We start from the raw sequence: 23,117 nt of genomic DNA on the forward strand, positions 1-23,117 counted from the left end.
CGATCACCATTATCCATACATCTTTGTCCATGGACACTAGACGGCCTGGGCGAGGCAAATCGGCAGTTGATACTCTACCCCGTTTGAACGTCTCCACCCACCTTGCCACTGTTTTATAGGGTATGGCATGTACACCTAAAGCTTCCCGCAGCTCTGCATGTCATTGGCATGCATTTCTGCCGCAGAGAACTCCTATTTTAATATACGATTGTTGCTCCTGCTTGTTGACTTCCATTTTGTGACGCTCTCACTCACACACTGAACTTGGGGGCATGCTTAGACCCACACTGTTGTTAACATACACTATCTAGTGGCATCATACACAAGTACATACTATACGTTTCCAAATGCATACTTATCTTAGATTTTCCATGTTTCTCCTGTTCGTGAGAAAAAAATAGTTGCCATGACTTATGACTCAACCTACATATTAGTAGTAGTACGTAGTAGTATATACAAGTTGTTTGTAAAGCATAGGTCTGTCAAAAACATTGTATATCTATAGGTCCCTGACTGGGAGATAACGGACTTGGATATTGCCAATTCTACTAAAATGTAAGACACCTATTTGAAGCTCTGCATAACATTAAATTGACATATCTTTTGTGAAATAGCAATATTGTATTTTCGCTCTAGAATATAAAATTCTGGAATGTAGACCAGAGACAATTCAAGCATGGTACACTTCATGTAGCAGCTCATCCATCGAGGACACGGCAAGGGTTGCTGTAGATTTTCATACGATATTCTAGAACTGTGGCACACATATTGGGATTACATCATGTTAAACTGGATAGAATTATTAAACATAATCTGCACTGGCACCCATTCAAAAAAGCATACAATTTTCTGCCTACAACTGGATGACTGTGTCCAGGACGAGACTTTCTGCGAGTGGATATCTGAACAAGAGAGTAGTCCACACCTACACATAAATTATGTTGTTACTTAATTGCTGCAAATTTACATATGTAGTGTCTTATGTTGTTTTGGCTTTCCTGGTTCTCCCCCAAGATTGACCAATTTAACCATTATGAGCCTTTTATGGGGCTATTTATGCAATGAAATTTACAAAATTTGCCTGCAAACAGGCCTGATCTTGTGTGTAAACTTCATGTAGCAACAGCAGCTATCACTCTGGCAATGTTAAAGAAAGTGCAAGAGAATAGTAGCATTGCATGCAGAACGGGAGGGGGCTATTTTGAACATCTGTTGTAATGAAACGTGCAACATATTGTGATTCTCTCTTCAGTTTTTTTTCCAACCAAAGCAGTTGCCAGGTGTGGTAACCCAATATACCACAGAGTATGCATCTGAAGCAACTGGTACATGTTGCTTGAGATTCACTTTTCCAGCACAAGGACAAATAGAACAAAATGTTCACATCATTTATAAACATTAAACAGAGTGTTATTGCCAAATGAAGGCTGAAATAGGGCTAATCAGTTGAGAAAATGGAATAGTAATCGAAAACATTAAAACTAGCATGGTAGTAATTATAAGCAGCCTATACTCTCCTCAGTCTGACTAGTAACTGGGTCTTGCTATCCATTTAAATACAGATACTTCATCACTACTACTTCTTATCGGATACTCACCAAACTCCTGACCTGCTTGTAGAAGATATGAATATACACTGGTCATTTCTCTTCTGTCACAGTACAGTTCCCACCCCAGTTCTCCAGTATATGTGATTCTCAAAGCTGTCACAGGTACAGAGCCTATATTAAGCTGGAACAGAATGACACCAGTAACTCCTCAGGTCTGCTATATCAAAGTACTTACTGTGTAAATAGTATGATGTTATGTGTTATCAGCTGATCTGAAAAATAATAAATGCTTATTTCTCTATACTTTTTAAATCTATCCATATTACACAATAATGTCACTGGTAGATGGCTGTCTATTAGTGTTGGATTAATATCAAGAACCACAGAACAGATTCTGATGTGATTTTCACCATTGTGTATTTATCGAGGAGGACATAGGTGTATGGAAAATTAATCTACAACAAAAGGGAACATTAAGTCAAAAAGAAAACCATCCTAGTGCTTTCTTGGCTTAAGTTGCCTGAACCTGAGGTGTCAAACTCAAACTGGTGTTCAGACCATATAACTTACGGTAATCTACATGAAACCCAGTGACATTACAAAGTAAAGGTTGAAATAGGGCTAATCAGCACAGTGCACCACCACTTTCAATGTGTGATCCAGACCAATACATTTTATTAAAATTGATATGAATTTTATGAATGTGCTACAAAAACAATACATTAACTGAACATACACTTTGAGAGTCGGCATGTAGAATAAAGAACTATCTTGTACCAGAAGTATGACATCATTTCTCACCTAGAAGATGCCAAAATATGCTGAAACAGTCATAATCCTTTTTAAATATTCATCTGTAAGCTAATCTTAATTTTGATTTGTTCAACTTTAATAGGGAGAAAAATTCCTCACAAATATTCTCACAAATATTATGTGCTACCAACATTTAAAGTATCTTAGAACAGGGTGATCAGATTTTGAAACTGAAAAATAAAAAAAGCATGTCATGTGGATTGTCTATCAAGAAACCAGATCCTATAATTGGGCAATAATGCAATATTTATGATATTTAATTTCAAAACAATTATTCACTAACACACGATTTTGGTACATTGCAATTCTTAAACTACATCACTATAGTCACTTTCAAACATATTCTAAAAATTATACAACTTAAATTTGTACTTCATTATTTCTTTAAAATAATAGGTTTTTTTCTTATTTTTAAAAGATTTTGGCAATTCAAAGTCAAAATGTGATGAGTTTTGAAGGTTTTCCATATATTCTGTTAAGAAGGAAGCCATGTTTTTTCAGTGACAACCCAGTTAATAGAACTAGCTTCTCAGTCTGTCAAAACATGAAATATAACACCTAGTGTACAGTGAGTTGTCGCTTGGAGATACAGTACATAGCTGCTGTGATGTTGTCGGGTCAGGGTGAAATGAAACAAGCATACGGCTTGTGATATATTCTATTTTATTCTGGATGAAGAACTACGTTAGTTCAAGTCCACGGTACTTGGTACAAGTCTGTATTATATCAGGAGAAGAGCTAAGTTGGATTGAGATTTCTGATAACATGGAAAAATTCATAACTCTGAATTTTCTCCTCCTAAGATCAACGGTGATAACTTTTCACAAGCATAGGGCCAATATCTAATTTAAAGACTAGGCATTTAGGGAGTGCTAGTCCAGATAGCCCAAACCATATCACAGAAGGAAAGAAGGATGTCTATGGAGCCAGTCTGCAACGAGAAAAGGGGAACGAGTAACCACGGAATACAGATGACCTCAACGGAAGCTACAACTGGTGAGCCACAATTAGACAATGCAACCAACAGTAAATTACAATAATGTTAAATTCTTAATTCCCTCCAAGCTAAAAGGAACTTTTCCAAATCATCTCATTCTTTTTTTTTTATTAATATATTCATTTAACCAGATATTGCGTTAATTTTCTTTCTCAAAACGATACTTAATGGTTAATTATTTAAAATCCTACCCCTGTGATTTAAGTATAAGTCTCTCGGCTATTTCAGTATAAATTTTGCTGTACAGTTTTGTTTAAAACTGTAAGGCTGGCACCCAAACAATACATAGAGAAATGGGAAACCATGGAATGATAATTGATATTTCTATTTGCGTGGCAATTTGCGGGCAAGCCACATATAGTTTATATTCATGTGTCCCCAGCTATTAACTTTCGTCTCCCCAAGTGTGAAGCTTAGGAGAGGGAACAGTTACACGAGAACACTATAACATACCTGTGAATGTCCATGTTTTTTAGTGTAATATTCCGTAATTTGACAGCTGAAAAGCTTGTAAGTTCTACTCTGTTTCTCACATATGCGAAGATATGCAATTAGCTGCAGAGGTTACTGCTACATTTCAGTCTTTGTGAATGTCCATGCTCACAAAAGCTCAGAGATAAATAAATTTTATTCTTGATTTTATCTTCACTGTTTGATGAATGCACTATAAATTTTATTCTTGATTTTACCTTTACTGTCTGATGAATGCACTTCACTCCAGCTAATTATCACAAAAAGTCTTCAAAACAAAAGACTCTTCATTAGTGAGTTCATCTGGAAAGCAAAGGTAAGTGCGCACTTTTGCAAACTTGTACAGGATGTCCAGAAATTAAATATCTATTTTGTAGCAATGGGGATTTAGGGGTAATATTTGTAGGTCAGTGCACTGCATGTGTATTATAGATGTAAACTTTGTAGTTGCTGCTGGTATTGGACATTGGCTTTGTGACTACAATTCAACATGTGTTCTGCAGTTACAGATACCTGAAGATTACAAGGGTCCTCTTATTATCAGATTCAGACAAAATTTGACCACCAATTCCATAAACCTGGACATACAGACAAAACGATTAACCTGGTGGTAAACAAGTTAAATCACACTGAGACAGTTAAGAAGGAGCCTGGGCAAGACCGTCCATGCCATTAGGGCATCCACTGAAAATTTATGGCTCATTCTCACTTGCTTGTACCTGAATATGCTGTTACGAGTTTCTGTTATCACAGCTTGTCCAGGATGAATGTGTGAACACTGTCTATTGTCTGCGCACCTTTTCTGGATAGATTTACACCCTAGTGCTGAATTGGCCGACCTCGGCAATCTTTGAGATTCGTACCGGCAACCTTTGAAACACAAACTATGAATCGCTTATGCATCGCTGTATGACATCTGGCGTACACTTTACGTACTAGTACTGTTGTTATTTACACAGCAAAGCCAAACTATAGAATTCACTCTAAGATTTGCATCGAGAAATGTTTTATAATGTTATATAATGTGTGTGTGACACAGTTGTTGGCTTAAGATAACAAAGGTTTAGCAAAATTCATATCGATCGATCATATTATCGATTCAATTCAGATTTCATTTCCATTCAGTTGGCAGTACTACTGGAACCGGAATTGCTCCCTCCTTACTCCTCAAACCCATACACAAATCTATCGATAAAAAGTGCGCAGATAATACTTCCATCAGAATGGATCACCATGCGATTATATACAGAAGTTCGCACATTTCAGAATGACGTGTTTCCTAGAAGATGGATTGGGTTTGCAGGACCCATGAGCTGGGTGGCATGCTCTCTTCACCTCACACCCATGTACTTCTTTGTGCAGGGATTTATCAATGGACATGTCTTCCACCAGCATATTACCACATTGGCGGCGCTCCAAGATGGAATCCAACAAGCTGCTGCAGCCATAACACCACGAATGCTCCAGAACATCTTTTATGCCACAGTCAAGAGGTGGAATGTGTGTCATGATAGAGATCGTGCTCATGTTGAACATAACATGTGACAAACCTGTATCATTATGGATATTAAAAATTCTGTCACTATTTTAACAAAATTGATACGTAATTTCTAGACATGCTGTAAAGCGGGAATAACAATACTCAATTCTCTAAGACAATGTACAGCAACAGAATGTACAGCAAGGAAGTAAATTCTCCTTTACACATGTTCTTTACATAGATTCTTGCTTTGGATAATGCAGTGCAAAACAGCTCAATAGTGGAATAGTTCAACCAAGTTTTCAGATTATCAAACCAAGAAATGCGTCTTCTTCCTGGTCTTCTTTTGCCTTGTATCTTACCTTGAATGGCCAGCTGCAGTATATGATATTTCTCTCCTCGCATCACATGACTGAGATATTGGAGCTTTCTGATTTTTACAGTATTTAATATTTCCTTTCTCTTTCCCATTCATCTCATTAACTCATCTTTTGTGACCTTACCTGTCCAGCTCAATCGCAATATCCTTCTGTACATCCATACCTCAAATGCCTCTAATCTGTCCATTTTCTTTTCTTTATGGTCCAGATCTCAACTCCATAGAACAAGGCAGAGAAGACGTAATACCTCAGAAGTCTAATTTTTAGATTTAAAGTAAGGTCTCTGCTACAGAACACTCTCCCCATTTTATTGAATGCGTTTCTGGGTTTTCCGATCCTGGACTTTATTTTCTCAGTACAGTGAATGTTGTAGTTCACATTTTTTCTTCAATACTTGGATTTTTTCACTTGCTGTACTGTCTCCCTATTGATCATCAAGCTCTCATGGTATTGTATTCGGGATACTACCATAAAACATGTCTTACTCACATTAAGTGTTAAGCCCCATTGGTCACTTGCCTCCATGACTGTCATGACAGTCACTGTAAATCTTGTAGGCTTTCTGCCAACAACAATGTGTCACCTGCAAATCTTAAGTTGTTGATTGGTTTCGTATATGTCTTAATTTTATTAAGTAAATATCCAGATTATGACACCCTATGATAATAGCCAAGGATTAATATTGATCAAATGATTGCCATGTCAGTTGAGTATACACCACTGTATTACTCGAGTATTGCATACAGTACTAGAGGAATGCTCACCTTCCTCCCGGTCAAGAATGGGAACTTAGAAGTGTTAACTCCAGGAGATACTTTAGTCAGTAAGTGTCCAGCCTTTGGTCCAGCAATACTGATGCAGCCAAGATCATCTGTTACGTTCTCAAGCGACACATCGTATTGGCCACGTCGAGCATGTTCCTCCAGCCACCTGTAAGAACAGAACAGCTCACTGGCATGGAAAACATCTGTGCATGTCCAAAAGATTATCACAGCCAAATTTGTGTTGTCAGGTAGCAAATCTTTTAAGAGGACAGTCTGCCAATAAACAGATCTTCATAGATTTTTAAGAAAATTTCAGGCAATGTCTTCTAAATAATAGAAAAGTTAATCCAGAAATCTATTGGAGATATCATTAATTTAAATATTCTACAATAATATGAGATCTTTTGAAAATTTAAAAATACATTTTTTTGTTGAGCTCCACCATAATTTTATTGAAAATTTATTATTTAGTAGATAATGCATGTTTAAAAATAATTGAATATTGATTTTTCTGAATATAATTTATATTCAGAGAAATATTTAAAAGAATTATTTTTTGTACCAAAATTTAGGATACTGTACTACTACCTGAAAAAATTTATATGATCAAAAATTCCATATTTAAATTTTCTAATATACCTATGATACATAGAGAATAACATTTTTGTAAAATTAAATAGAATATTACAAAGGAGAAAAAATAAATTCAATTTATAAAATTCAAAAGTTGGAGAAAAAACAAAACAACGTTACATGTAGTTTCCTCATATTCATTTGTATCTCTAGAATGCCCCCTTAACTCAAGAAAATATTGGTAATTGGATCAAAGAGTCAAACAAGGAATAAAATGGAGGTAAAAAATGAAACGCCCAAAAGTCGTTCACCACAGCTTGTTTTCCAGCAGCTGACAACTTGGTATAGAGATCTAATTCCCTCTCTGTTCCTCCTCCTCCTTGGTTCTATTTTCATATCAGTACCGTAGTGAAACTACATACGGTGTATAATTTTTTAACACATTCAACACTAACATATTTTAACATGAACTGTGGCAATGAACTGGGTCTTTTGCCTGAAATTCAAGATAGTACTGTACATACCTGATTTTTGTATCATATGAAGGTGTCAGCTGTACAAAATGAAGATGTTAATCAGGAAGTACATAACTAATGTAATTTAATTACACTAGTCTTATGAAAAACATATATACTAATATTATAAAGAGGAAAAATTTGTATATTTGTTTGTAATGGATAGACTCAAAAAATACTGAACTGATTTTAAAAATTTCTTCACCTATAGAAAGCTACATTGCCAGTGAGTAACATTGGCTGTATTTTATTTTCAAAACAATTTGAGAGGGGGGGCAACGGAGGAGATATAAAAATATAAAAATAATAGGCTAATATGGGCTAAATCGAACTTTTCGCACAAGGACGAGACAAAGCTCATTTTAAGCCCCTTGACGCAAAGAACAAAACTCGGTAAGCCCTATTGGCCCAAAAACCATGTTCTAAGGCCCTAAAACCCACCGTTATGGAGATATTGGCACCACACTACCCCTGCTCTAGGAATCAGATATAGAAATGAACTGCTGTAACCATGGCAACGTCAGCTCCAGTATTCTTACAGCAGAGAGATTATCTACAATATATCACAAAAACCTAACATGTTACAGACATGAAAATTGTTATTTGGAATCTCCTTTAAAAATAAAACAAGACAAATTTTTGTTTTCAGAAAATCCACTCAAGTGGTTATGGTGAGGGGGTTGAAAAGAAGTGAGGAAGCAGTTGAATTCTTTATATGAGGATACATACATCTCAGAAACTGAAGATGTTACAGACATTAAAACTGGTACTTGGAATCTCCTTTAAAAATAAATGAACACACTTTTTTTTTAAATCGACTTAAGGGGGTGAAATAATAAAAAAAAGCAGGTGAATTTTTAAAATGAGTATCTTCTTCTTCTTCTACTGCTTTTCCCACACTTGTAGGGTCGCGGGTCAAAATTGTGTCGCACATGTGGATTTGACCATGTTTTACGACTGGACGCCCTTCCTGATGCCAACCCCTGTGTGTGTGTGTGTGTGTGTGTGTGTGTGCGTGTGCGTGTGCGTGTGTGTGTGTGTGTGTGTGCGTGTGTGTGTGTGTGTGTGTGTGTGCGTGTGCGCGCGCGCGCGCGCGTGTGTGTGTGTGTGTGTGTGTGTGTGTGTGTGTGTGTGTGTGTGTGTGTGTGTGTAGGGATGTAATTACTATTTCATGTTCCTGTTGTGGTTGGTAATGTGGTGTGTTGAGTGAATATGAAGAGGAGTGTGTTGGGACAAACACAAACAACCTGTCCCTGAGCCAAATGAATTAATCACATGCGACTGAAATCCCCAACCCAGCCCGGAATCAAACCCGGAACCCTGTGAACCAAAGGCCTCAACACTGACCACTCAGCCAAGGAGTGGGGAAGCTTTTAAAATGAGTATATCTACAGTATATCTCATAAACTTAACATGTTACAGACGTGAAAATTGGTATTTGTAATCCCCTTTAAAAATAAACAAACACATATTTTTTGTTTTCGGAAAATCAACTTAAGCTGGAGATCAAAAATAAGTGAAGAAAGAGTTGAATTCTCTTTATGAGGATACTTACCGTATATCTCAAAAACTAAGATGTTACAGACATGAAAATCGGTATTTGGAATCTCCTTTAGAAATAAAGAAACACTTCCTTTCCGACTTAAAAGAGGACTCTTTCTCACATGTAGTGTTTGATGTCGCATGTTCCATATTTAGCTCTACCAGTAGCCTGGTCATCTTAGCCCCAAAAGCCAATGCCACAAACGTGGTTTACAAAGAGGCTCTGGGGTAAATTAAATGCAACTTTTTGGTGAGAGTTTCAATACTTTAGGGAGTTTCAGATAATGTCTTAGTGCAGTACCGAGGAGCAATTAATTTTTATCAACTTATCAAATCCTCGGGAGCGAAGCTGTGGGTAACAGCTAGTAAAAAGTAATGGAAAAACTTTTACATTCAAATTATACCAATAAACCTGCTCAAACAATAAAAATGAATTATTTACTGTGGCTACTTAAGCCAGAAATAAACACAGTTACATCTGAAATGCAAAAATTTACCTATTTAGGAACAGTTTGTTTTGGTATAGTAGCCCTGAAAACATTGGGCTATGCACAGTCCTACCTTGCACACCTTGCACCAATATCTACTTTCTTTTCGTGGAACAGTTGAATCATCAGCCTGCGTTTCTTCATTTAAATGAAAAAATAAGCCCAAATTTTTGGAGAAGTGAAGTATTTCCATCATTCGTATTTGCAGTAAAATAATGCAGCTAAAATCTTGCATCCAAAAGTAATGTAACAAATAAAAATCTTGCCTGAACTAACACTTGATATGTGATCTGGTTCATAAACAGAGTCTTCATCAATGTCATCTACAGTATTTCTGAACCCGCTTCTCGCAATAAAATATCCAAGATATCACTATCATTGAGCCGGCATGAGGACATGTTTATACAGTAACACAGCTGACAGTGCAGCGCATTTGACGCGGTCAGCACCCAGCACATTGAGTGCTTTGGTAGAGGTCGTTGCAAGGAGAAACGACCCTTTTTATCATTTCAGTGTGAACTTCCCGATAACTGCTGCATTGTAATGGACACTAAATCAACTACTTACCCCAAGCAAGGGACGGGAATTGTACGGGATACATGCAGCTGCCTATAAACAAGCACAGAAATCACACCCGTACGGCATACAGGCACTGTCCACAACAAGGAAAGCAGTTCGCCTGTATCCCATACGACCATAGTGTTGAAAGTGTTAAATCAAAATAATATTCAATTTAGAGGTAAACTCTTTTTTCAGAAAATAACACAAACAAAATACAGCTGGAGAAGAAGGAATTGGAGAGAGGGAGAGGCTAACAAAGACTACAGCAAAAAAGGAAAACACGGAATTGTGAATAAACGATAAGTGACAAAGTCATTCATTGTCAATTTTCTTAAGAAAATATTTGCAGTACTTACACAAATGTGAGGAGATGCATATGATGTGTATCTAGGTTCCTATGGGGATCCATTGGAGAGTATTAGCCTCTGGGACCTAAGATCATGGGTTCATATCAATCACTATCAATCAGTCATTACTGATCTGCCTTTAGGGCAGTTGCCTAGGTGGCAGATTCCCTATCTGTTGTTTTCGTAGCCTTTTCTTAAATGATTGCAAATAAATTGGAAATAATTGAACATCTCCCTTGGTGAGTTATTCGAATCCCTACCTCCCCTTCCTATAAACAAATATTCACCCCAATTTGTCCCCTTGAATTCCAGCTTTATCTTCATATTGTGATCTTTTCTCCTTTTAAAGACACCACTCAAACTTATTCGTCTACTGATGTCATTCCACGCCATCTCTCCACTGACAGCTTGGAACGTACCACTTACATTGAACCAGTAACAGTAAATTTCCACCTTATTGATTTTATATTTGCTTCAAGCAAATCAATTAATCATTTACAGTATGTGTTTTGTTCCATTTAGACCATCCTCAGCTATATTACAATGCTTAGGTGAAATTACAAAGCATATTCTCTTCCTAAAAACATCTTAATGAGTACCTTGTTTTGCTTAAAATCTATGTGAATTAAAAGTATTATAATAATTAAAATTGATGTATATGGTTGAATGGGGCAGTGAAATGGGAAGGAAAATGGATTTACTTATTTTAACCTATATTAAAACTATATCTATTCATTTGAACAGATGTTAAAAAATGTTTTTCCAAGCACTTTTTCCACTATGATGTATGATTTTCTAGTTGTCTACTAACAAAAAGTTTTGAAAATAAATTTTTCTTTGTCACTGTTCCATTAGCTCTTTCCAAGCCAAATGTTGTTTATTGTAATTTTACAAAAGTATATCTTGAATTTAGTTATGGCACGATCCCTGAAGCTAATTGCTGTCATACTATTATTAAAAGAGATTCACTGAAATCTGAAATGAAATAAAATGGGGGCGTTGCTTTTAATAGCATGTTTTACATCTGCACAAGGAAACTTAGTGTTTAAAAGAGTGGTTTCATACCTTATTGTTGATGAAAAATCTACTGTGTCGTTGGAGGAGCAACGACTGATGCAGCTTGCTCCACCTTCGTGGGAGGCAAGGCTGTGGAGTGGGGAGGAGGCATGTCGCTTACGATCTAGGTTGTGGCTTTAGAAGAAGGGGTAGTGGGGAATAGATATATGGGAGGATGGAAGTTTGATCATTTTCTTTCTTTTATTGTCTGTATTGCTTTAATGCCCAATGCTACCAGGTGTGATAATATCCCTTTGTATAAAGGGTTCCTATTATCAATTATATCATTCAGATTATTATCCTGATTGCTTTGTTGATGTAAATAAATATATATATTTTCTAGTGTATTAAGTAGACTACCTTAATTTTTTTATGTAATTTTGTCAAATCTTGCCCTATAGTAGTGAACCGATTACCATTTGCACTCAGATGTTGGCCCATTGAGGAAATTTTTTGTGTCTCTCGGCGCTGACGTGCTCAAGATATCTTACCGTAAAACTGCGTCCAGTTTGCCCTACATAAGATTTTTCGCATTGATGACATTTTAATTTGTAAACCCCTGAATCTAAATGTTTGTCCTTCCCTAGGAAATTAACGCTATTATAGTTTAAAATTTTTGCTTAGTATTATTACTGGTTGAGTGCGCAATCTTATAGTTATGCTTTCTGAACAGATTCGTTACTGCATATATATTAGGATTGTTAAAAGTGAACCTGACATTCATTTAAAATGAAGGTTGCACTTTTCAGTATTACTTTTAACTTTTTTTGAGTACATATTGTAGGGTCTCAATCTATTTCTACAAAAGAGCTGTTGTTAAAAAAGTTTTCAGTTTTCCTGATATATTACTCCTAATCTAAAACCAATATGTTCCCCCCTTATCTGTTTTAGTAATTTCTATTTCTTCTTGTTTTATTTTGCATGATAGACTAAAACCCAAACCCCATGGTACTACAGCCCTTGAAGGGCCTTGGCCTACCAAGCAACCGCTGCTCAGCCCGAAGGCCTGCAGATTACAAGGTGTGGTGTGGTCAGCACGACAAATTCTCTCGGCCGTTATTCTTAGTTTTCGAGACCGGGGCCGCTATCTCACCATCAAATAGCTCCTCAATTCTAATCACGTAGGCTGAGTGGACCTTGAACCAGCCCTCAGGTCCAGGTAAAAATCCCTGACCTGGCTGGGAATCAAACCCGGGGCCTCCAGGTAAGAGGCAGGCATGCTACCCCTACACCATGGGGCTGGCATGTGATAGACTAATGGTGGGTTTAATACTACATTGGGAGACTTTTAAACCTTTTACAAGGTACGGAATTTTATAGTTATGTTTTCTGAACACTGCCATCCTGTCCTTGCCACGGCCATTACCACGCTCCCGTCTCCTGCTCCACTACACACAGTGGCTCGCATCTGAAATGAATTTCTGCACGCCGCTGGCCCCTAAACCTCTCCACAAAGCCTGTGCCCTCAAAAAATGATGATGGTCCAACAATTCTGCCGCCTAGCTTTAATGTTTCAGTGTCCCCGCAGCCGCGCGGCGCCGTGCTGCGACTGGGTTAGAGGAAGGGCCCCCTCGGCCCCAGCGAGGACGACATGTGCACGGCGAGCCGGAGCCCTCCTCCCGGCCAAGGCTGATGTGCGGCGCACGACCTGCTACTTGCCCGCAGCCTGTATATGTTCACCGCAGGCGCGGCGTGCTTCAACACCACTGCTCCCCTCATAGTGCGGGCGAGCGGTATCTCAGGGTACTTGAGGGGTCCGAGCGGCCGCCTTTGGACGCAAGCTGCAACGGCCGGTCTGGCCATCCAACTTAATCAACATCAACTATATGGACATTCCAGATCAACTTTACTACCTTTTCTTGGGTATTCTACTGCAATATTTGGTGGACTTAGAAAATTTTCCTCAACTTTAAAAACTAAAGTTTTCCTTCTGAATTCAACTTCTACAGACATAAAGAGTTTACTTCGCCTGTCACAACAAAAATTTTGAAACTGAATCAAACCACATTAAGAAAATCCTATAAATACTTCTGCAATTAATCTCCATATCAACATCAAAACTTGAAACTTGTTTCCAAACAAATTGCCAGTGTCACCCCTGGAGGAACTTTTGGTGGGGGAGGTCTGTACCGGGCGGTACACCTCCACGCCGCTAGTTTAAAAATGTGCGCCACTTGAAACTCCTCTGCTGGAGGAAGTCTGAACTTTATCTACGGTATTAATTTTCTACTTTATCAGAAGTTGTCACTACCTGGAAATTTTGGAGTTTTTGAACTGTGTCATTTTCGACGTATTTTTGTTTTGCTTGTAGTAAGAAGTGTGAACTTTCTCTTCTAGAGGACACTACTGAAAAACTACAATGGTGCACCCTAGTGCGACATGAAAGAACTATTTTTTTGGAGAAATTTTTATTTCAAAAGTTTGTTTCTTGTTAAATTTCTTTCTGTTATTGTTTAAGTTGGCTGTATACCCCTCTCCTTCCCCTTGTTTTGTATTTAGCCAATCCCGAATTTCTTTTATTAATTTCTGACCAATCGGATGTATCTTCCCCCAACTTGAATATGTTGCTGTATCCTACCCAATAAAGAGTTTGTGGGAGGGTGTTCTCATTCCCCTAACGCCTCGAACTTTCCGCGAGAGTATATAAACTGCTGATTTTAGGGTCTCCGGGCCACTTCTGTTCCATCTTTTTGTGTGTAAAGTACATAGCAGAGGGCGGGAAGCACCTCTTTCTTCGGCGGCAGTCAACAACCAGGTAATGGCCGATTAATTACTTCTTTTCTTGCTTGCTCAGCAGTTTAACTCTCGGGGCGGGTCCGAAGTTTTTCCATTATGTAACCTTCCTTAAATGTAAAGGAACTTGTACCTATTCTATCTTTTAAACTACATATTGGGATAGAGAGTGCTTAACCCTCTCGAGCTCCCACTCATATTGTTTTGAGGTGAACTTGTTTTCTCAATCTATTCTTCCTTAACATTATGTAAATTTGTCAATTTCTAAAGTCACCTCTTTAGTATGGGATTAGCCCTTGCATCAGTGGCCTAGAGCCAAATTAGGTTTTGAAACAAATACATTAGGAGTGCAAATCGCCTCCTCTCAAATTGTTGATTTAGAGGTCATGTAATTAACCTTCTTGTCATTTAACAGACCTCAGTAGGTTGGGTATTTTACCCCTGTGTATATGTCCTGAGAGGACAGCTTGAAAGTAGAATTAGGTGTGGCCTTTGACAGGGCTGAGTTTTGAGAGCAAGTTGCTCTTTTCCCGAAAATTTTGTTTTCTGCGCGCCTCAAGGAGGCCTTACTGTGTATTTTGGAGCAAGTGCTCCTAGGTATGAATGGGGTTCTCCCCTCTCTGTTGACACTTGTGTTGGGGGTAAAACTGAGCTGATTGCTCAAGGATTGTGATCGCGGGGCTCGAAGCCCAAATCCTGTAAATACTGTAATTGTACTTTTGTTGCCTTGCTACTCTGTACCTGCCATATTTGTTATTTCTTGATTTTGAAAAGAAAATATAACCTTGTTAAATTTTAAATTCACTTTAATTTCGTAGCCTGAGACCTATTCACCACCCCGCACCTTCTTTCACCTCTAACTACCACGGAAAACTCCGTAACAATTATTATTATTATTATTATTATTATTATTATTATTATTATTATTATTATTATTATTATTATTATTATTATTATTATTATTATTATTATTATTATTAAATGGAGCCTTGTAGACACAAAGTAAAAGCACAAAATCATAACCACTTAACAAGTTAATGTGTTTCTATTCAAGACTGGACTAAAGCCAATTTCTACATTTCAAGTTTTACAATATTTACTCTATCAGTTAAATATAAACATACCGGCATTACCTGAGATCATGAAGCTCACTGCCACTGCCGGTGATAACCAGATATCTGTTGTGGTCTACTGCAGTCACTGTCAGTTCTGCATACACCTTACCAGTTGAAGTCAGGCAATGTGTGATACAGGTCTTGAACACCGCATCATCCTTAACTGATCAAACAACTAAACATACATTAATCATGGTATTACCATTTATATAACAGTAATGACACTTAAACCATGCAGACAACTAATAATGTAGGACTACTTTAATACAGGCGATCATATTTACATTGGCACAATGTTAAATTCTAAAGGGCTCAATGATAAAATTAGAGATATAATTTATGGAGAAAGAGAAAGCAACAAATTTACCTGTAAATACATTTCCAATTTCTTTAATGTTCATACATTTAATTAACATAAGTATTAATAATTAAGTATTGTGTGATCTTCAAATGAACACTATAAGCATGACGTGTGGCATTCTGACAACAAATTAATTAATTAATTAACAATCATTGGATGAATAAAATTTTCTAGCATGTTAAAGTTTTTTCAAGCTAGCACCATTTATTAGTATATGGTCATTTTCCTTGAAACATTATCCCATTCTGATCACCAAAAATTTTATAAAATTTATAACACTGATCACTGTACTATTATACTGATTTCAATGATGTTAGTTTGAAAAAGGAATGTTACTGTGAAGGAGCGGCTGCTACAGCTATTGAGTCAAGATCAGCTCATCCTCAATTCTAACTGCAGGGTCAGTTATGTAACTATGAGTTGTTCATAGGTAATAAATTTCATATTAATCTGTATTGAAGAGCAATATAGTGTAAAACAAAAGCTAAGACTGAGGGAAAAAAAAAGAGAAGATTGGAAGAGGCTCTTTGAATGACCTGCATAAATAGAAGCATATCAGGAAAAAAGAAGAATATAGCAAATGGGGCTTTAAACATTCATGTCAAACTATTTATGAAATGACAATAATTTTCACCATGATATGACAAATTGTCAATGAGGATAAAAGCAGTATATAATCCAGCATGAATAGGTAAAGCAATTGCCAAGCATTAAAAAAAATAATCAAGCAAGACAGAAAAATATGTGGTGAAGTGATCTAACCTTCAATTCGACATTTCATAGATGCACACTACCCCATCCAGAAAATCAATGAAATACTGAAAATGAAATGAAAATCCACAGCCTGTTTCCAGTCTTTTGACGGGTGAGGAATTCAATGAATGAAGCCCCCATCTAGCAGTGAGGATAGGAATTGTGCCAGCTGCCGAGTCCTGTCTCACTCCTCTGGGGCAATGATTAACGACTGACAGATGACAAAGACAAAGGCAAAGACACCTCCGTACAGGCAATGAAGGCCCTTGGAGGAGTGGAAGGTAAAGGCTTCCACCATTGTTAACCGCGGCACATGATGGGGTAGAGTGGTTAGCTCTACGCCCGGCCGCCTTTGCCCCCAGGAATTAACCTGGTACTTATTTTTGGTGTAGGCAGAGTGAACCTCAGGGACACATGCACCTCCGGAAGTGGGAATCTCGTTTCTTAAATTTTACGACTTCCCGATGGGGATTCGAACCCACGTCCTTCCGGGCGAACCGAGCACGCCTTTACCGCCTCGACCATGCAGTGCCTGATTGACAGATGAAATGGAATGATATTGGAGAGTGTTGCTGGAATGAAATATGATAGGGAAAACTGGAGTACCTGGAGAAAAACCTGCCCTGCCTCCGCTTTGTCCAGCACAAATCTCACAGGGAGTGACCGGGATTTGAACCACGGAACCCAGCGGTGAGAGGCCAACGTGCTGCCACCTGAGCCACGGAGGCTCATCAATGAAATACTGAACAATCTACATAATTCCCATTAGTTTTTCCAACTGGATCTCTATAAAGTTTATCTAAATGTTCCTGTCAATGAACAATCAAGTGAAATTCAAACAAAAACAACATATCAAGAAATATACAGGATGAATCAACTTTCATTTGGCATAAAAAAGTGCACCTTCGGAATTCAACAGAACCATTGATCAAATCTTCATGAAAGTACCAAAAATGAAAAATACTTCAACATCATAATTGTAAATAGAGCTACAAAAGTAAATTTTATTACCTTCTCAATCAGTTACAAAAATCGATTTACACTTGAATTGACAGAAATATTGTGCAAAAATCCGATACGACTTTTCAGGAGACTTCTTTGGAATGGGAATGATTAGGACATCTTTCCATTTAGTTGGAAAATAACCCATGATGTGACAAACATTAAATATATTTGTTATTACTGGCAAAATTATATCAATGATATCTGCAATGTAAGAGATAAGAATGTCATCGGCTCCCACTTGGAATTAAGCATCCGTCGCTCCAGCTGACTTGTCAGGTTTGGCTGACATATCAGAAGCAATCGTCTCCAAGAACGTTTTGAAAACTGGGATTTCCAATGCACTTGATGGCACTGACAGAAATGGGAATGATTCAGAAAGTGGCAAGAACATTGACAAAATTGAAACTAGTCACACTTCTAGTGATTCCAAGTAATCATTAATATGATGTATTTTTTTCCCCCCCAGGTTTTTAAATGTAAACTATCTAGCTCCTCTGCAAATGACACAGTATTGGTAAGTTATGAAGAAAATATAAACTAATTAATAGCCTCCTTGCACAGTACCAGTCTTTCTTTGTGTAAGTTTGTAAATAGAATCTTTTGAGTGTCATCATCATCATCATCATCATCATCATCATCATCATCATCATCATCATTTCCCCTTGTCTAGCTCCTGCTGCGTTGGGGTATTTATGACACTTCTCCATCTTCCTCTTTCCTCCCACCATTCCTCTTCCAGAATCTTATCCCAGTCTAAATTTTGTCTTCTTGTGCTGCTCTTCCACTGATTCAATCCACCTTGTTCTAGGTCTTCCTCTTGCTCTCACACTTTGCCTCCAGCATCTGTTTTGGAATTCTATTCTCCTCCATCCTCTTTACGTGTCCAAACCATCTTAGTTTATTCTTTTCAACTCTCTCATTTAGCTTTCCTACCCCAACTTCCTTCCTAACATCTTCATTTCTCACTCTGTCTTTCCTTGTCTTTCCTACCATACATCTTAGGAATTTCATCTCACTGGCTTGCATTCTACTCCCTAGCCTGCTAGTCAAAGTCCAAGTCTCAGCTGCATAAATCAGTGAGGGTACATAGTAAGTACATTATCTCTTCTCTTTACTTTTCCTTGGTACTTCTTTGTGCCAAACAAGTTTTCTGACACTTTGGTAGAATGCATCACCCTGCTGTACCCTCCTGCTAATCTCCATGTCCACCCTAGCATTTTGCATTAATTCACTTCCTAGCTATAGCTGTCCACAATTTCCAGACTCTGACTTCCAATTTTCACAGTGCCCTTTCCTTGCCTTTCCCGTCTCGACATCACCATGGTCTTGCATTTCTCTGTACTAATTTTCATGTCATACATCTTAATTTTTTCTTTCAGTACATCTAGTTGTTGTTGCACTTCTTTGCTGTTCTTTCTCCAGATTCACAACATCATCTGCAAATAGCAGTATCTTCATCTCTTAATCTCCATAGGCTTCCTTTGTTTCCTTTACAATTTCATCCATGACCGTAATAAATAAAAGAGGTGAAAGCACACTCCTCTGTCTTAGTCCAGTATTATTCCTAAACCATTCTGTCTTTCCAACTAGGGTCTGTACTCTGCTAACATAGTTTGAGTGTATGAGGTGAAAATATTTCATGAGACTTGTTCAACAATACATGCAACAATTACTCATTTCATATTGTATGCATTACCGTGTTAAACTTAATGGTAATGATTACTTTTGTGTGTTATTGACTACACTGTATAAGTAATATGTGACGATCTTAAATGCATGATGCACTGCCAGCTCAGCCAGGGAATGTGATTGCTCACAGTGGCGTGGCAAAAGCAGATAATGCATACACACACACACACACACACTGTCTCCCAGCATTTCTGAGAGTGCGATGCGTGGCGTGGTGTAATGCTTAACCAGCTAGGTGACCTTCACGATAGGATGAAGGATGAATCACGGACCAGCTGATGCCGAAACACAGTGCATGCATCTCCAAGAACTTCATCATGCGGACTATAAATCTGATGTCAGATATGCAAGCAAGCTGGTCAAAACACATTCCCTATGAGTCTGCTTCCTAATGCTTTAAGTTTTGACTATTATCTCAGTATGTAGTGCAGTTATTAACGTTTCAAAGGCACATGGTAACTTGTTTCAGGTAATTGGACTGAACATATATGGGCTGGATATTATTACATTGCAATTAATATTTACACAGCACATGATGTAAAAAGCGACACACCATTTGCTCCCATGCATACACACACATACATACTGATACACCATTAAATTCCATCATGGCCTTCATTGAATTTGTATTGAAATCACAGTTTGTTTTTAACTACATTTTTGCACAATATTCATATTTATTCTTCTTTGGGATAAGCAAATTCCATTAAGATCAAAATTAGTACTCTAAGGGGTTTTTGTGTACCATTCCCACATACAGTCTAGAAACCTGCATCCAAACTAACAGCAATATCAGCAAACTACACACAGTGGAAATTAAGTTCTTAAGAACCATGATTCAGAAAACAAGGGGGGACAAAATAAGAAATGATGAGAGATGACATTTACCGGGCGAGTTGGCCATGCGGTTAGGAGCGCGCGGCTGTGAGCTTGCATCCGGGAGATAGTGGGTTCGAATCCCACTGTCAGCAGCCCTGAAGATGGTGTTCCATGGTTTCCCATTTTCACACCAGGCAAATGCTGGGGCTGTACCTTAATTAAGGCCACAGCCGCTTCCTTCCAACTCCTAGGCCTTTCCTATCCCATCGTCGCCATAAGACCTATCTGTGTCAGTGCGACGTAAAGCCACTAGCAAAACAAAAAGAGATGCCATCTTGTCCAAATGAAAAAATTCCTTATTGAGATCTGTGTCAAAGCCAGGCTGAAATGGTTCGGTCATCTCAAAATAATGGATCCACAAAGAACAGCTAGAGTGTGGTTTGAGAAGGAAACCAAAGGCAAAGGATCAAGAGGTCGGCCATGGATCGATCAGATTAGAAATGACGAGGCCTGGATTTGCAGCAGGTTAAGGAAGAAAACCTCTACATGGGCAGAAGTAAATGGAGAACACTCATTCACCACACCCGGGAAACTGGAGCTGGTTCAAGATGATGATAATTATATATGAAATGAAATGGCGTATGGCTTTTAGTGATGGGAGTGTCCGAGGACAAGTTTGGATCGCCGGGCATTGGTCTCTTGATATGACACCCGTAGGCGACCTGCGCATCGTGATGGGGATGAAATAATGATGAAGACAACACATACACCCAGCCCCTGTGCCAGCAATGATGGTTAAAAATTCCCGATCCTGCTGGGAGTCGAACCCGGGACCCCTGTGACCAAAGGCCAGCATGCTAACCATTTAACCATGGAGCCGGACATGATGATGATGATTCATATTTATACCTGTCTCCTTTTCTAGTGATTCACTCTCTTGATGCTGACCTGTCATTGTGTTTTTCCTATTAATGTGTTCATGTCTTACTACATAGGAGACATGATTTATCATAAGTTTGTTCCTTTCCATTAATCATTAGTAATGGAGTGGCTCCATCAAAGAAGCAATACTTCTAAAGATGATGATAAAGTACAAAAGTATAAAATTTAATTTTGAAGGAATTAAACAAGATGTTGACTGAGAAATGGAAGTAAACATATTCTTTTCTATTAATAGGACACTTGAAACATACCTTGAGGGATAGCATTTGCAGTCACATCATTTAGGAATCTTGTAGCATCACAACCAGATAAGTAGAATTTTGCAAATGGGGATAAATCAATAATTCCTACATTTTTCATGACTAAGTCCCATTCTCTCTCCACTGCTTCATGCCAGTTGGTTCTGGAATTAAAAATCATTATCAGGAGGAGCAACGAGTGGTAACTATAATAGTAATATTCACATATCAAGGTCATACCTACGGAAACTAGGCTGGTATGATGGTTTCTCCGAGGTGAGTGAAAACCAGGCCGGTTGCTCCCAACCAGAATGGAAAGACATGAAAGCATTTCTCTCAAGCAGAATGTCATGCAGACCACTGAGGCGAGAAGTTGGGCGTCCTGCATGGAGAGCATAAGACTGTTCAACAGTGATAACACATACAGTTTATTATGTTCTTGATCAGAAAGTTGAATCCCCCAAAAATATTTCAGTAACTGTTTACTTCATTATACTAATACAAAAAATGAACAAGCTCCATGGTAATATAGCCCTGATAGGCCTTGGTCAACCAAATGACTCCTGCTCAGCCTGAAGGCCTGCAGATTAGGAGGTAACACATGGTCAGCATATGAAATACTTTTGGCCGTTTTTCTTGAATTTCTAGACCAAGGCTGCTTTCTCACCACCAGATAGCTCCTCAATTTTTCTCACTGAGGCTGAGTGGACCTCAAACCAGCCCTCAGATCCACATAAAAATCCCTGGCTTGGCATCAAACCCAAAGCTTCTGGGTAAGAGGCAGTCTCACTATTCCTAGGCTGGAGACTCTCAAACTGTTATGTGACTGCACCCCTCATTTATGGCTGAAAGTTCAATGTACCCCCCCCCCCCCCCCCACACACAAAAATACCTATATGATAGGTTTAAAAAATATGATTACCTGACTTTGTTATTGAGGCATTATTAATTGATTAGAGACCATTCTTTTAAATGAAAATCCACAGCCTGTTTCCAGTCATTCGACCGGGTCAGGAATGGAATGAATGAAGCCCCCATCTAGTGGTGAGGATAGGAATTGTGCCGGCTGCTGAAGTCTGTCACACTCCTCTGGGGCAATGATTACTGAATGACAGATGAAATAAAATGATATTGGAGAGTGCTGCTGTAATTAAATATGACAGGGAAAACCGGAGTGCCCGGAGTAAATCAGTCCTGCCTTCACTTTGTCCAGCACAAATCTCACATGGTGTGATCAGGATTTGAACCACGGAACCCAGTGGTGAGAGGCCAGCATGCTGCTGCCTGAGGCACGGAGGCTCTATTCTTTTAAATACATATCATAAATAGGATGAGATTGTGAAATTAAATCTTTTTTTTATAATACATCACAAGAAATTTTAGAGATTGTGCCTGTATCAAGCATAAGACAATAATAATAATAATAATAATAAAGGAACACAGAATACCTTGTTTGTATGAAAGTTTCACAAAATGCTAGATTTTAGCCTCAATATCAAATTAATAAATGAGGATGAAAAATTTTCTACCTTAATTCTGGAATTCAGACATTACTAATTATCAAAATTTCAATGGTATGGGTGGCCTGCATGGCGCAACACAGTTTTCTGATGTATTGTAGTGCAGTTGAAACTTTCAAGTGAAGCATGGCTCCATATATACACGTTTAACTTTCTTCTTATTTATTTCCATATTTCAATTTTTCTTCATTTTTACCCTGAAGGCTGCTTGCGTACCCCACTAAAAGTCTCAGGCGTACCCCTAGGGATACACGTACCACAGTTTGAGAACCACTGTCCTGGACCATGTAGCTGGCATTATATCAATACAGCTGAGTTAAAAAGTAATACCAAAATAACATTTTTCAACAATCAAAATTTGTTCATTATACTGGGATGAAAAAAGTGGAGCAACAGCCAACGAG

At 38.1% G+C, this 23,117-nt stretch overlaps 1 protein-coding gene across 1 annotated transcript in view; it reads right to left on the minus strand.

The window, feature by feature from the left end:
• Window positions 1-23,117, minus strand: part of LOC136877239 (dimethylglycine dehydrogenase, mitochondrial) — a 95,383-nt gene that overhangs the window by 22,570 nt on the left and 49,696 nt on the right. Inside the window, exons 10-14 of the mRNA XM_067151099.2 lie at window positions 21,434-21,575; window positions 21,206-21,357; window positions 15,404-15,548; window positions 6,456-6,621; window positions 1,599-1,731 (exon numbers count right to left, since the gene is read on the minus strand). Coding sequence (XP_067007200.2) covers window positions 1,599-1,731; window positions 6,456-6,621; window positions 15,404-15,548; window positions 21,206-21,357; window positions 21,434-21,575 — 738 coding nt within the window. The remainder of the gene's footprint in view (window positions 1-1,598; window positions 1,732-6,455; window positions 6,622-15,403; window positions 15,549-21,205; window positions 21,358-21,433; window positions 21,576-23,117) is intronic.

The sequence above is a fragment of the Anabrus simplex genome, chromosome 7 (assembly GCF_040414725.1).
Source record: "Anabrus simplex isolate iqAnaSimp1 chromosome 7, ASM4041472v1, whole genome shotgun sequence".
NCBI lineage: Eukaryota > Metazoa > Arthropoda > Insecta > Orthoptera > Tettigoniidae > Anabrus > Anabrus simplex.